Raw genomic sequence first — 15,143 nt, 5'->3', positions numbered from 1 at the left:
TCATCCACTTAGCTGGGGGGGGGGGGGGGGGTAATAGCATTTCTTTCACATGACCCATCAATTTAGACAAGTGTCTCGGTAAGCATCATCTAATAATTATTAAATATTTACACAATATTTTCATCTGGAGACTTTAAAAGACAGATTAGGATATTGGCCAAGGACTAGATAAAGTGTATTTTTACCTGGAGTTGTTCCTTATTGTAGGCTACTACTTAAATAACTTGTAGTCTTGAAATCTTTGGTTGTTTACTACACTGCCTTACTCACTCTGTTTAGCACATGGCCTCACATGCGAATCCTTAAAGAGATGGGTGCGGCTAAGGCTTAAGAGTGTGTGAACGATGCTGAATAGGTGTAGACAAAGAAGAGCTCTCCAGTGGAACATTTTTTGGATCTTTTATTTCAGCTCATGAAACATGGGACCAACACTTTACATGATGCGTTTATATTTTTGTTCAGTATACTTCTGAGGAACAGAAGAAGTGTGTGTTGGGTCTCACCCCTTTCGAGAAGGTTGCTGTGTCATGCGTTGCTCTTCGGAGCAGGGCACCTCTTAATAAATCCTCTTAGGGATAGGGGGCAGTATTTTCACGTCCGGATGAAAAACGTGCCCAGAGTAAAATGCCTGGTTCTCAGACCCAGAAGGTAGGACATGCATATTCTAGTTTCTGGCCCAGAAACTAGAATATGAATTTTATTAGTAGATTTGGATAGAAAACACTCTGAAGTTTCTAAAACTGTTTGAATGATGTCTGTGAGTATAACAGAACTCATATGGCAGGCAAAAACCTGAGAAAAATCCAAACAGGAAGTGGGAAATCTGAGGCTTGTAGTTTTTCAAGTGGATTTCTATTGAATTTGTAGTGTTTACGGGGTCATGTTGCACTTCCTAAGGCTTCCACTAGATGTCAACAGTCTTTAGAACGTTGTTTCAGGCTTTTACTGTGAACAGACAGCCAACAAGAGCTTCTGGAAACAGGTGTCCCAGGATAAGGCACGAGTTCAGGCTTGGGAGCGAGCTGACTTCATATTTATTCCTAAAGAGAATGGAATCGTCCGGTTGGAATTTTATTGAAGTTTTATGTTAAAAACATCCTAAAGATTGATGCTATACATCGTTTGACATGATTCTACAAACTGTAGTATAACTTTTTGGACTTTTCATCTGGAGCTAGCAAGCGCTCGCCTGGAATAGTGAACCTAACACACGAACAACATGGAGGTATTTGGACATAAAGATGAAGTGTATCGAACAAAACGAACATTTTATTGTTGAACTGGGATTCCTGGGTGTGCATTCTGATGAAGATCATCAAAGGTAAGTGAATATTTATAATACTTTTTCTGAGTTTTCTTGACTCCAAGATGGCGGGTTTCTGCTTGGCTTGCGGTTGTTTTCTGAGTGCCATACTCAGACTATTGCAAACGTGTGCTTTCGCCGTGAACCTTTTTTTTAAATCTGACACAGCGGTTGCATTAAGGAGACGTTTATCTATAATTCTTTCATTAACTGTTGAATATTTTATCAACGTTTATGATGAGTATTTCGGTAAATTGATGTGGCTCTCTGCAAAATCACCGGAGGGTTTTGGTGGCAAAACATTTTCTGAACATCACGCGCCAATGTAAAATGGGGGTTTTGGATATAAATATGTACTTTATCAAACAAAACATGCATGTATTGTGTAACATTGAGTCCTGGAAGTGTCATCTGATGAAGATCATCAAAGGTTAGTTATTAATTTTAGCTGTATTTCTGGTTTTTGTGACACCTCTCCTTACTTGGAAAATGGCTGTTTGGCTTTTCTTGTTTAGGTGATGTGCTAACATAATCTAATGTTTTGCTTTCGCCGTAAAGCCTTTTTGAAATCGGACACTGTGGTTAGATTAACGAGAATCTTATCTTTAAAATTATGTATAATACTTGTACGTGTGAGAAATTTGAATTATGAGATTTTTGTTTTTTGAATTTGGCGCTGTGCTATTTCACTGGCTGTTGTCAAATCAATCCCGCTAACGATATTCGCGTGTTAAGGGGTCACTAAGAGGTTTTAAGGGGGTAGTATCTGACGTGCCGTGGGAAGTCGATTTAGAAGAAATTAAAAGTATCCCGGGAGTGATTGATGCTCAGCGGATGAATCATGTGGTGAACGGAAAGAAAGTGTTTTTGTTTCTTGAAATGCAGTCCTTACATACCCAGGTGAAGTTGGTTTACATGAATTACTGTGTTAGAGGGTTTATCCAAAGACTGATGAGGTGTGATAACTGTAAAGTGTTTGGACATGTGGAAAGTGTTTTGAAGAGGGGAAAAACCGTGATGTCCTAGTTGTGGAGGTGATAATTTAATGTGTTGTAGAAGTGAGGAGAATGTGGAGTGTTGAAATTGTGGTGGGAACCATGAAGGAACGGCTTTGAAGTGTCCGACGAGGGTGAAGGTGAAAGAGGTGGCTCGAGTCAGGGCTAGTCAGAGCATCTCATATGCAGCAGCAGTGAGAAGGGTTGAGGGATTGAGTGGTCCTGAAGAGTTCATGGTGGTGGATAGGGCTTCTCTGCAGGCGGCAGGGGTTGCCTCTCACCAGAAGGATCCAGAAATGTTGCACGTCAAGAAGGTGGACTTTGTAGCATTTATAGCTATGGTGGTTAATTGTACTGCCAAAGTGGAGAGGAAGTCCAGGAAAATAGACATCATTGTGTATGCGGCAGAAAGGACTGAAGGACTTCTCAGCGGAGGAGTTGCATGGAGTATTGTCACGTGCCGTACCACCCTCTCAGGCCCCAGAGCACAGAAGGGAGGTATATGGAGATTTGAAGGAAGGAAGAAGTGGGACTTTTATTTATGTAGTATTTTTAGTTGTGTGGATTAAGTTAGTTTTCCCCCATCACTTATGGATTTGTATTTATTTTTTATTTTTCAACCCTGTCCAGTTGGTGGCAGTAATGCAACTTTTGGTTGCCAACCGCTATTTAAAAACCACAGAAGAAGAAGAAGTCCCACTCTTGCAGGAACATGGAAATGGAGGTGACTGGTGATTGGTCGATATGTCAGTCAGGAAATGGGCGAGGAATTTTCTACACTGACTTTTTACCTGGGCTTTGCTCTGTTAAGAATTGGACAAAGTATTTAACGTTATGTGGGTTTCTGCATTCATAGTTCTAACTCTAAGCTCGATGAAAGTCGGTTGTTAGAGGTACTTCCTTAAGTAATGTAAGTAACACAACTTTTCAGTAAAGCACTCATTGCATCTACAAGTATTTCTTCGTCTCCGTCCCCATTACTGAGCGAGTTTAAAGTTCATTTGAAGAGTCAAGATACAACAAAGAAACTGCCAACGTGGTTTAGATGGATTAATGCAGCCTTTTCCCCTGCATGACGACGAGTGAATAAAAATAGAAAACGGAGACAGAAAGTAAAAGTTAGTTAGCTAACAAGGAGGGGATTCGATTATTGCCCCGGGCGCCAAACAAAAGTGACGTAGTTTTAGCACGTGGAGTAATGCACCATGCTGCATTGTTGATCAATGTGAACTAGCGGCACAGATTACCGATTTGAGCAGGGAGCGCCTCCCGCACCGTCTTCACCCGGTCACGTGACGGGCCAAAGCCTGGTTCAACCTGGGGCAGCTTAATCGAACTCCGTCAAGTAGAACAACATCACGGACAAAATTGTAAAGAGTGAAAACAGGAGGAGAAAGTAAACTAGTAAAATGAATTTACTATCAACCGTGAAAAACAATAAGGAAGGGTGATACCTTTCAAGGACCTCAAACAAATATATTAACTTCCAGGCTTTTCATGGTTCCTTTACCTACAGTTAAGATCTTCGTTAAAAACGTATGGTGTACCATGGGATGCCCTGGTAACATCCCACATAATGCTTACATGGATAGACCCTTTATTAACTTCTAAAATGGTCTCTGCCACTTATGATTGCCTGCTGACTGTTAAATGCGCTACATTGGGTGTCTCTCTAGCATGGAACCGCGAAATGCAGGGATTGGGGCACGACCTGAATTGGGATACCATTTGGGAAAATGTATTTGTTACTTCTAAAAACCCAGCACATCAGTTTATACATTATACGTTTATACATAGAAGTTATGCAACCCCATTTAGACGTTTTAAGATTAAGCTGATTCCAATTCCAATGTGTGATAGATGCCGTATGAATGCTGTTGGAACACTAATGCACATGTTTTGGGAATGTCCTGTGGTGTCCCAGTTCTGGTCACATGTTTCAGATTTCCTTACAAAAATGATGGGTTTCCCTGTGAACAAAGTTTCACCTTTATATTTGTTGAATGATGACTCTTCACTTGTATTGCAACTGGTTCAGAAAATAATCATTTACGCAGGGTTAACAGCAGCAAAAATGGTTATCCTTTGTGCTTGGATTACCCCTACAATCCTCTCCCTTCGAACATGGTTATCATATTTTCAAGATATTGTTTGTATAGAGCGATCAGTGGCCATGATAACAAAGCTCAGGCAAATACAGTTGAGGCATTGGATGTATTATGCAAAAACTTATCAGATATCAACAACTCTTAACCAAGCAATGGACCTACATGGTAGGGGAGTCGATGGATGACATTTTCTTTTCTGAGAATAATGTAGAATATGTTTTATTGTAAGCTCTACTTCCTTTTTGTCAATGTCATATTGTGCACTCAAATAATTGACTCGTGACAGTATGTAAATAGTTGTATTGTATGTTAATCTGCCGTTGTATATTGTGAAAAATAAAATTGATCACAAAAAAAAGGACGGTGATAAAATGCCTCTAAGTGGAGCACTTGGTTAGTTTGAGTAAACAGTGGATCAATAGAGTCCTTACCTGGCATGTTTTGGATTTTTTGTGACAGTCAATGGCATTAAAGATTCAGTTAAAGTGTCAACGTTCCTTAGTGTGATGGGAGCTGAAGCTTTTAGCTCGCTAAGGAGCTTGGTCCAGACAGAGAAACCAGGTGACCAGTCATTTGTGGACATTGTGAAAACCTTGGAAGGACATTTTTGCCCCAACCCACTTGTAATCATAGAGAGATTCAGGTTTCACAATTGTACCAAGAGGAGGGTGAATCCATTGTCCATAATGTTGCAGTACTAAAGCGACTAACTGAACACTGAGTTTAATGCAACACTGAATGACACTCGATCGGCTTGTGTGTGGCTTAATGCGTGAGGCAATACAGAAGTGCCTACTCACTGAATCAATGGAGCTAGCTGCAAAATATGCACAACAGCTGGGGGCTGTATCAAGAGTGCACAGTGCAGCAGCAGTGCAGGATAGAAAAAGGGGGCACCATGGAAAGCAGGGTCATCACCCATATGAATGCTGGGCAAAGGAGCTGACATGTCGCCATTGTGAAAAGAAAGGACACATTTAGCGAGCTTGTAAAAGAAATAGAGAGAAACCAGCAAAGGATAGCTATTATGAAATCTCTGGAAAATGAAACACAGCCAGCTGCACCCCAAGAAGAAACACCTGCATGCTGTAAAGCAGGACCAGTCAAGCAACAGGGACACAGAGACTGTAGAGGAGCTACCGATCAAGGTATTGACAGTTAAAGGAGACTCTACAGCCAACGGTGTCACAACACCATTGGGAGGACAGCCAATAAAAAAAAAGCAGAGGTCCTGTGCTGGTGGAACTAAACTGCCAAAAAGCCTGTACTCCCCATCTATGTGGTCAAAGCGCTGATGGGCCAGCCATGGTTTGAAAAGATTTGTCTGGATGAAGTTAAATGCAGTGTCAGTTGAAGAAACAGGGTTGTCAGCTGTGCTGACTCGACATGAAGCTGTTTTTAAGGATGAACTGAGAAGTATGAACAAGATTTCAGTGAAACTACAGCTCAAGCCAGTCTCTCAGCCAAAGTTCATGAAGGCCAGAAAAGTTCCAGAATTATGCCATCAAACTGAAGGTGGATTCTGACATACAATGGCTGGTCAATATTGGAATCCTAGGGACGGTCCCACACAGTGAGTGGGCCACACCTTTAGTCCACGTGATCAAGCGTGATGGCTCTGGTCATCTGTGTGGAGATTTCAAGGGGACCATTAATCCTGTACTGATGGTGAAACAATACCCACTTCTGATTATCCAGGAACTATGCGCAGGGTCGGCTGGTGGAAAGAAATTCAGCAATGCCTTCCTTAAGATGCATGTAGATGAAGAGTCACAAAAGTACCTCACCATCACTACCCACATGGGACTCTACAGATACCACCACTTGCCTTTTGGAATCATGTCGGCACCTGTCTTGTTCCAAAGGGCCATTGATCAGGTTTTGAGCCTGACCTCCCTAGGTCACAGTGTTACCTTGATGACATCCTTGGTAGTGGAAAGGATGATGAGAAGGGTGGCAGGTATGACGGCAGGTAGCCTAGCCAAGAGTGTGCAAAGCCGTCATCAAGGCAAAGGGTGGGTGGCTACTTTGAAGAATCTCAAATATAAAATATATTTTGATTTGTTTAACAGTTTTTTGGTTACTACATGATTCCATATGTGTTATTTCATAGTTTTGATGTCTTCACTATTATTCTACAATGTAGAAAAAAGTAAAAATAAAGAAAAACCCTTGAAAGAGTAGGTGTGTCCAAACCTTTGATGGGTACTGTATATGTTATATTGTTTAGCTAAACAGGGGGGCACAAAACACCTGCCATGAATGACGAGTCGCCAATGTGTACAACCAACAGCTCGCTAAGATCACAGTCATCTCACTGCTGACTAAGATAGGATTTTCGAAGCATGATGATAATGCTGTGATCATAACAAAGTGGGAAGGTGGTAATTACCACTTTAACACGTGCTTTGAACTCATTGAGAAACGTTGATTGGCTAATGGCCAACAAGTTGCGTCAACCATAAGCTATGAGTACAGCTATCATGTTTGTTAAATTATAGTGTTCAAAAACATATTTAGATTTTTGTAAAGAATGTTTTGTTGTTGCATTTAACTGCTGATAATGCTGTTTAAAAGGTAATTTCCTTAGTAGGTGAAGTGAGAGGTCAGCATGTGGGAGAAGTCGGAGCTCAGGGATGATAGATGAGTTTCCCACTAGTAATTACCAGTTGGAGGGAAGTTCAGGTGGACCTTTACCAGTCGTATGTGGTAAATACCACCTTCCCACTTGTATTGTCTCTGGTAGGCCTATCTCAGTGTATCAGAAGTCTGTAATCAGATTCTGTATGTTCCAGTGCTGCCCACTGCACTCCTGAATGATGAGCTGGTAGTAAGTGTCCTCCCCTGGGGCAATCTCCAGACATCTCTTTGTCTGTCTGTTCTGGATGGCTTTTCCCTGTCAAACACAGCAAACATTCTACTGTACAGCATCACAATAATTAAAAACAAGAGTCAGACATCTCTGTTGTTTCCAACAATTTATAAGCATCAACTTCCCTAAATCATGTTAGAGTGCTTACCTGTTGAAATTCCCAGAGCATGTGGAATCCCTTCTGCTTGGCCACCTTGCACTCATACAGTCCTGGGGTTCGACTGCCGGTGTCCACCAGACAGCGATTACTGTTGTACTTGTGAGACTTGATGCCTCCAATGTAGATCTCCCCACTGGCTCGATAATAACAGTTCTGGACAGAGAGTATAGATATTTAGGCTTTTCTGAGTCTGTGGTATTGACAGTACTTTGCATTGTGGCATGGATTGAATCCCAAGTCTGCCATGGGATAAATCAAATTATAAAAGTAGTTAAATTCTAAGATATTAAGCAATGTTTCTACAAACCTGTGGACCAAAATAATGGCATCCATATAAAACAGGTGTGTTCCCCGGAACTGGGCCTTGATCTATACAGAGATCCGTCTTCTGGTCATTGACCAGCTGTTGATTTTATGTAGAGAGATTAAACGGTTATAAAAGTGCAGATTCCTATCCTGAATTATGACCCTGCATCCTATTGAAAATAGGATGCCATGCATGCCACTAAACACAGTTGGTGAGGAAAAAGTTCCAGAACAACTGTAACATTTTAGTATCACTCACAGCTCCATAAGCAAGCAAGTCACCCAGGGGGTCTAACATGGGATACACGTTATCCAGATACCACTGGAAGGGTTTGCAGTTCAGTCTCTCTCTCAACTTCTTCCTCTCTGAAACATCCCCAATGTCTATGCCATGATCCTGTGGTGAGAAAGAGTGTAACAAACGTTGTCATGGAGAGAAGACCAAGGCGCAGCAGGTATGTGAATACTCATATTTAATTTCAAAAAAAGAGGAAGATTTCTAAATCAGAAACACAGGCCATGTGAGCAATCCACCTATTATCCACTTTTGCTTACCGCCATAATTTTATATAGATCCTATGATCTTTATTATGGCATTGAGAAATAGACAATTTTTTTATAATATTGACTGTCTAGTCTACTTATTTTCAAACTCAAGGCATGCAAAACAGCAATCATTGCTATTCTATATAAGCAGCTGAACTAAACCTACTTTTTTGAATGGTTTGTTGTGTACAGTACCTTCAGTGGGATGTTCCAGGCAATGTTGACATTATGTTTGTAGTCATCCATCCAGACCTCAGCCACTCTCAGAGCATTCCTCTTCATTGTAATGCTCAGGTCGGGGAGATAGGGTTTATGCGCCCTCTCGATGTGGGCTATTTTAGAACAAGGTATGACCTCGACACTTCCACCACAAAGCCACACCTAGACACACCAAACACCAAGAGAAAAGAGAAGGAAGAGTTTATAGATATGGACTGAAGTGTCTGGATGTTGGATGTAGATTGGTTTGTTCAAACTGAATAACTCAAGAACAAAAAGTCTGCTTTGATTTCAAACTTTCATTTAGAAACTGTAGCAGAGGGGCTTACCCGGATGCCCAGTTCAACATTTTCACCTCCATAGATCTTCATACCACCATCCAGAGCACCAATTTCCCCAAAGAACAGGCGATCAACCACTAGTATGCCCATAATGGAGGGGCTCCTGACAAACATACAGTACAAATCATGGTCATTTCCACATTGGGAGAAGTGACATTCATTTTAATGAATAGATAACGCAAACTAATAATCCAGGTGTAAATATTAGGTCATATTTTCCTCCCAATGCTGTGCTTTCCTATTCAAACAGATTTGTGAAACTGGACTATCATCCGATGATGAAATCACGAACAACTCACTTTCCTGGCTGTGACTCGTCTTTCAAGGCATACCACTCAGGTCTGAAGGACTCATACATACACCACAGGGCCCAGTCAAAGGCATCTGCAGAAGGCCCATAACGTGTGACGATCAAGTCATCGAAATTGACTTTATCAAACACCGGTGTCAACACCAACGTGCGGTCCTCCTTTATCCGCGTTAACAGAGGCTCCGCCCTGTTCACACAAACACAGAGTCAAAACACCATGTTGGGGGGGATTCAAAAAGTCTCACTGAGATATTTCATTTACACTACCATTCCACATGGACCTCTATGTGGGCATCCAAGATGGCCACCACATCTCCTGTAGCTTCCCTCCACCCTGAGAGGCGGGCCTGTGTGAGACCGAGCTGCTCTGAGTGTCTCTTTCTCTTCACCAGGCCTGGACGCTCTTCATGGATGAAGCTGATGTAAGCATCCAACTTCTCCTTTAGATCCTCTGTGAAAGCAGACACTTGCAAATCAGTGGTACCCAACGAAAGTTGAAAGCCACACCTACTTTCAATCTAAATGTTAACAAATATAATTTCAAATGTTTCTATGCGGAGAGCATTGACCAATTAGGCAAACCATTGGAGCTGTGGTCATCCACCAGTATAATGTCTTTGAGCAGGCGTTGGGGGGTCTTGTCTATGATGCTGCGGACGGCTCTCTTGATGATTGACAGGGCCTCGTCCAAGTAGATCAACACCACGCTGATGGTGGGCAGGTCATGGGGATACTGGTGCTTAGCACACCTAACAGGCACAACAAATACATTTGGTCCACCTCATATCATTCATTCACTTCACCAAAGCTGCTGTTTCACTCTTCAAGTTATTGTCAACTTCAATGTAATTGCGAGAGCTTTGAATTGTAAGGTTCTATCTGCATTTTTATCAAAATGTATTTATTGACATAGCCTTGTTCTGTTCAATGTTTTCTACCTATATAGTACTCTAAACACCCCAATCCATGTTGTTGAGTTTAAAAGAATACATGATAAAAATTGCTAGAATCATCGTTTTACAGGTAGAACCTTCTAGTTCTAAGTTCATGATTGCTCAAATTGAATTCACAGTGCTGGAGATGGAATTATTGAGATGAGGAAAATTATTTACTTAGGATCGCGAGTATCAGGGAGTTCCCTGTTCAGGGGTAGTCTGTCACTCAGGAAGGCGTTGTATCCATACATCTGAAACAGACCCTCTGCCTCTTTCTGCTCCTCCTCTGAGAGCTCATCACCCCAGCTTGTGAACAGAGCTGAGTTGGGGTACACCTTCTTCACCACCTTCCTCTCCTTCTTGACCTCGGGAGCCTTCACAGCCTGCCCCTCTTTCAGACTGCTCCCGTCGTTGATTGTCTTCACTGTGGACACAGATGACATCTGTTCATCACATTGTAATAAATGTGTTAAGGCTGCCAGAATCAACATAAGTCACTCCTTTTGATACAAACAGAGCATGATCTCATTTAAAATCAAATCAAACTTTATTTGTTACATGCGCCGAATACAACAGGTATGAATACAACAGGTACAAACTTACCATGAAATGCTTACTAACAAGCCCTTAATAACCAACAATGCAGTTCAAGAAAGAGTTAAGAAAATATTTACCAAATGAACTAAAGTAAAAAATAATAAAAGGTAACAGTAAAATAGCAGTAACGAGGCTTTATACAGGAGATACCGGTACCGAGTGAATGTACAGGTTAGTCGAGGTAATTTGTACATGTAGGTAGGGATAAAGTGACTATGCATAAATAATAAACAGTGAGTAGCAGCAGTGTAAAAACAAATGGGGGGGGGGGTCAATGTAAATAGTCTGGGTGGTCATTTGATTAATTGTTTAGCAGTCTTATGGCTTGGGTGTAGAAGCTGTTAAGGAGTCTTTTGGTCCTAGACTTGGCGCCGCCGTGCGGTAGTAGAGAGAACAGTCTTTGACTTGGGTGACTGGAGTCTTTGCCAATTTTTTGGTCTTTCCTCTGACACCACCTAGTATATAGGTGGACGGCAGAAAGCTTCGCCCCAGTGATGTACTGGGCCATACTCACTACCCTCTTTAGCGCCTTATGGTCAGATGCCGAGAATTTGCCATACCAGGTGGTGATGCAACCGGTCAGGATGCTCTCGATGGTGCAGCTGTAGAAATTTTGGATGATCTGGAGACCTATGCCAATGTGACAATCTTTTCGGTCTCCTGAGGGGGAAATGGTGTTGTCGTGCCCTCTTCACGACTCTCTTGGTGTGTTTGGACAATGGTAGTTCGTTGTTGATGTGGACACCAAGGAACTTGAACCTCTCGACCCGCTCCACTACAGCCCTGTTGATGTAGTCCACGATCAGCTCTTTTGTCTTCCTCACATTGAGGGAGAGGTTGTTGTACTGGCACCACACTGCCAGGTCTCTGACCTCCTCCCTATAGGCTGTCTCATTGTCGGTAATTAGGCCTACCCCTGTTGTATCGTCAGCAAACTTAATGATGGTGTTGGAGTCGTGTTTGGCTACGCAGTCGTGGGTGAACAGGGAGTTCAGTAGGGGACTAGGCACGCACCCCCGAGGGGTGCCTGTGTTGAGGATAAGCATGGCAGATGTGTTGTTGCCTACCCTTACCACCTGGGGGCGGCCCGTCAGAAAGTCCAGGATCCAGTTGCAGAGGGAGGTGTTATTATAAAATGCATTTAGCTCGTCTGGTAGGCTCGCGTCACTGGGCAGCTCACGGCTGGGTTTCCCTTTGTAGTCCGTAATAGTTTTCAAGCCCTGCCACATCTGACGAGCGTCAAAGCTGGTGTAGTAGGATTCAATCTTAATCCTGTATCGACGCTTTGCCTGTTTGATGGTTCGTCTTATTAGTGTCCCGCTCCTTGAAAGCGGCAGCTCTAGCCTTTAGCTCGATGCAGATGTTGCCTTTTAATCCATGGCTTCTGGTTGGGATATGTACGTACGGTCACTGTGGGTACGACGTCGTCAATGCACTTATTGATGAAGCCGATGACTGAGGTGGTATACTCCTCAATGCCATTGGATGAATCCCGGAACATAATCCAGTCTGTGCTCGCAAAACAGTCCTGTAGTGTAGCATTTGCGTCATCTGACCACTTCCGTATTGAGCAAGTCACTGGTGCTTCCTGCTTTAGTTTGTGCTTGTAAACAGGAATCAGGAGGATAGAATTATGGTCAGATTTTCCAAATGGAGGGTGAGTGAGAGCTTTGTATGCGGCTCTGTGTGTGGAGTAAAGGTGGTCTAGAGTTCTTTTCCCTCTGGTTGCACATGTGACATGCTAGTAGAAATGAGGTAAAACGGATTTAAGTTTGCCTGCATTAAAGTCCCCGGCCACTAGGAGCGCCGCTTCTGGATGAGCAATTTCTAGTTTACTTATGGCCTTATACTGCTCGTTGAGTGCGGTCTTAGTGCCAGCATCGGTTTGTGGTGGTAAATAGATGGTTATGAATAATGAGAACTCTCTTAGTAGATAGTGTGGTCTACAGCTTATCATAAGGTTCTCTACCTCAGGTGAGCAATTCCTTGAGACTTATTTAATATTAGATATCGCGCACCAGCAGTTATTGACAAAAAGACACACACCGCTGCCCCTCGTCTTACCAGACGTAGGTTCTCTGTCCTGCCGATGCATGGAAAATCCCACCAGCTCTATATTATCCGTGTCGTCGTTCAGCCATGACTTGGTGAAACATAAGATATTACAGTTTTTAACGCCCTGTTGGTAGGAGAGTCTTGATTGTATATCATCCATTTTGTTTTCCAATGATTGCACGTTGGCCAATAGAACAGATGGTAGTGGAGGTTTACTCACTCGCCTACAAATTCACAGAAGGCTGGTCGACCTCGGCCCCCTTTTTCTCCTTTTCTTCACACAAATTACTGGGATTTGGGCTCGTTCCCGAGAAAGCAGTACATCCTTCGAGTCAGACTTGTTACAGAAAAAAATCTTAGTTCAGTTTGAGGTGAGTAATCACTGTTCTGATGTCCAAAAGTTATTTTCGGTCATAAGAGACGGTAGCAGCAACATTATGTACAAAATAAGTTACAAACAACGAACAAAATAGCACAGTTGCATTTTAGTCATTTAGCAGACGCTCTTATCCAGACCGACTTACAGTAGTGAATGCATACATTTCATACATTTTTTCCCCCCCCCCGTACCGGTCCCTTTGGGAATCGAACCCACAACCCTGGCGTTGCAAACACCATGCTCTACCAACTGAGCCACACGGGACCACAGTTGGTTAGGAGCTTCAGTCACTGTTTGCTTGTGTTTTTTAAAAGTTGATTAACAATGTTTGATCTGCCTTGGAGAATTACCTTGAAGTAACTGATGTAAAAAAAAAGTTTACATTTTTTTTATTGTAAACATTGTGGTAAACTTTGGCACACAGAAGTTGGTAGATCAAAATGTAACAAATGTTGTTCAGCAAGCAACAGTATACAGGATTAAAGAACAATCTAAAATTATTATGGGCATATTTTATTTAATCCTTTATTAGTTTATTTCAACACTTTAATTAACTGGGTACAAATTCCCTTTTACAATCATCACTGTGAAGTGTGAAATAACATTCTGGGATCAACTCTACATGTAGGTTTAGGCTAGATTCTAATGTGTTCTCAAATCCTCTAAATCTGCCCTACCATCTAGAACAGTGGCAGACTGTAGTCCAGATAAAGTACGTGGACAGAGCTACTGCCATTTCCCTTCCAGGTAAGTCACAGTTAAATGAAGGAGATTGAGACTTACACAGCTTCTCGATGTGAGCCTCCATCTTTTCCAGCCTCTTGAGTATGTCCTGGCCCCTGGACGAGTCATTCTGATGGGCCCTCTGCAGTCTCTCCCCATGAGAATGAACCTCCCACTTAATGGATGTGATGTAGAGTATTCCAGCAGCCATGGCCAACAAAGGGGTCAGCCCTCGAACCCAGCCTAGCCTCATCATCCCTCTGCGTGTGAGTGCTCAGCCTGGGGATACAAACAGGATGGCCTTCCTCTCTCACTCTCTCACTGAGATTCAGGTTCGCCTGAAAGGAGGGTGGGGTGATGTAATAGAAATTGAACAAAGGCGAAGTGAACAAAGGAGAAGAGCAGTCGAGGATAGTCAATCAAAAATCTATTTGGTTTATTACAAGTTGCAACAGGGAAGAAACTCCAGCCCAGAAGCAGAGAACACATCTAACTGGCCTTCTCTGGGAATGCCCTTATATCCTAATCAGCATACACCTGTTCTGTAAACAACAGCCTGAGAGGCTTGTAGGAAGTCTAAACAGAAGGCAGTAACTTTGTCAGCTGCTACAGAATCACATTGTTTCACACAATATAATAATAATCAGTGTATCCTCTGTCCTTGTACCTCCAGTCTGGCGTCAACCTTATCAGCAGTTATGAGTTTAGTCCATAACATACAGCCTCTAGTCTAGTGACCATCAACCCAAGTGTTACAAACAGAACACTGGACATCACGTTTGTTACACAAACTTCAAATATGCTAAACATTGTGTTGATCATTCTAAATTAAATATGAACTTTAGTCGTTTTAAATATTCCCATTATACTGTAGCTGAGGTGCACCATACCTGGCTGGCTGGCACTCAGTGGTTGTGAGTTTCTCGCCACTCGCCTCCCCTAGGCTGTCAATCACTCACTGTCTCTGGTCCTGGAGTTTGGGTCGATGTGACTTGTCATATACATAATGTATAAAACACAGTGCGCTTTTCTGAGGAAAAGTGCATTGAAGCGCAGTCACTTATGTTTGCCTTTGGCCCATGAATGTTTACCTTGTAACTTTATAGCCCTTTGTCCTGAAAGATATATCAACTATGATTAACTAGGCTATTATGAGATACATCAAACATGCATATTTGCGCAGACCAGGTGGGCACTGAAGTGGACGAAAACATTCTGAATGCCGTACTGTTCAACACCCAACATATTGGGCATGAATATGCAAAGGAAACAGGGCCTGGAAGTAGGCGTCATC

At 42.4% G+C, this 15,143-nt stretch overlaps 1 protein-coding gene across 1 annotated transcript; it reads right to left on the bottom strand.

Annotated features, from left to right (window-relative positions):
- Positions 1–385: 385 nt before the first annotated feature.
- LOC106609390 (putative polypeptide N-acetylgalactosaminyltransferase 8) lies at positions 386–14,887 on the bottom strand. The gene is made up of 12 exons (XM_045722065.2): positions 14,740–14,887; positions 13,910–14,187; positions 10,273–10,519; positions 9,743–9,909; positions 9,428–9,611; positions 9,150–9,347; positions 8,839–8,953; positions 8,486–8,671; positions 8,004–8,141; positions 7,746–7,841; positions 7,427–7,591; positions 386–7,302 (listed from the first exon to the last, which is right to left on the bottom strand). The coding sequence occupies exons 2-12, from the start codon at positions 14,103–14,105 to the stop codon at positions 7,168–7,170; spliced, it is 1,827 nt and encodes a 608-aa protein (XP_045578021.2). The 5' UTR covers positions 14,106–14,187; positions 14,740–14,887; the 3' UTR covers positions 386–7,167.
- Positions 14,888–15,143: the final 256 nt, after the last annotated feature.

The sequence above is a fragment of the Salmo salar genome, chromosome 07 (genome assembly GCF_965601325.2).
Source record: "Salmo salar chromosome 07, fSalSal1, whole genome shotgun sequence".
Taxonomy (NCBI): domain Eukaryota; kingdom Metazoa; phylum Chordata; class Actinopteri; order Salmoniformes; family Salmonidae; genus Salmo; species Salmo salar.
Note: the sequence above shows the minus strand (reverse complement) of the source record. Positions and strands in the feature narration are given on the sequence as shown.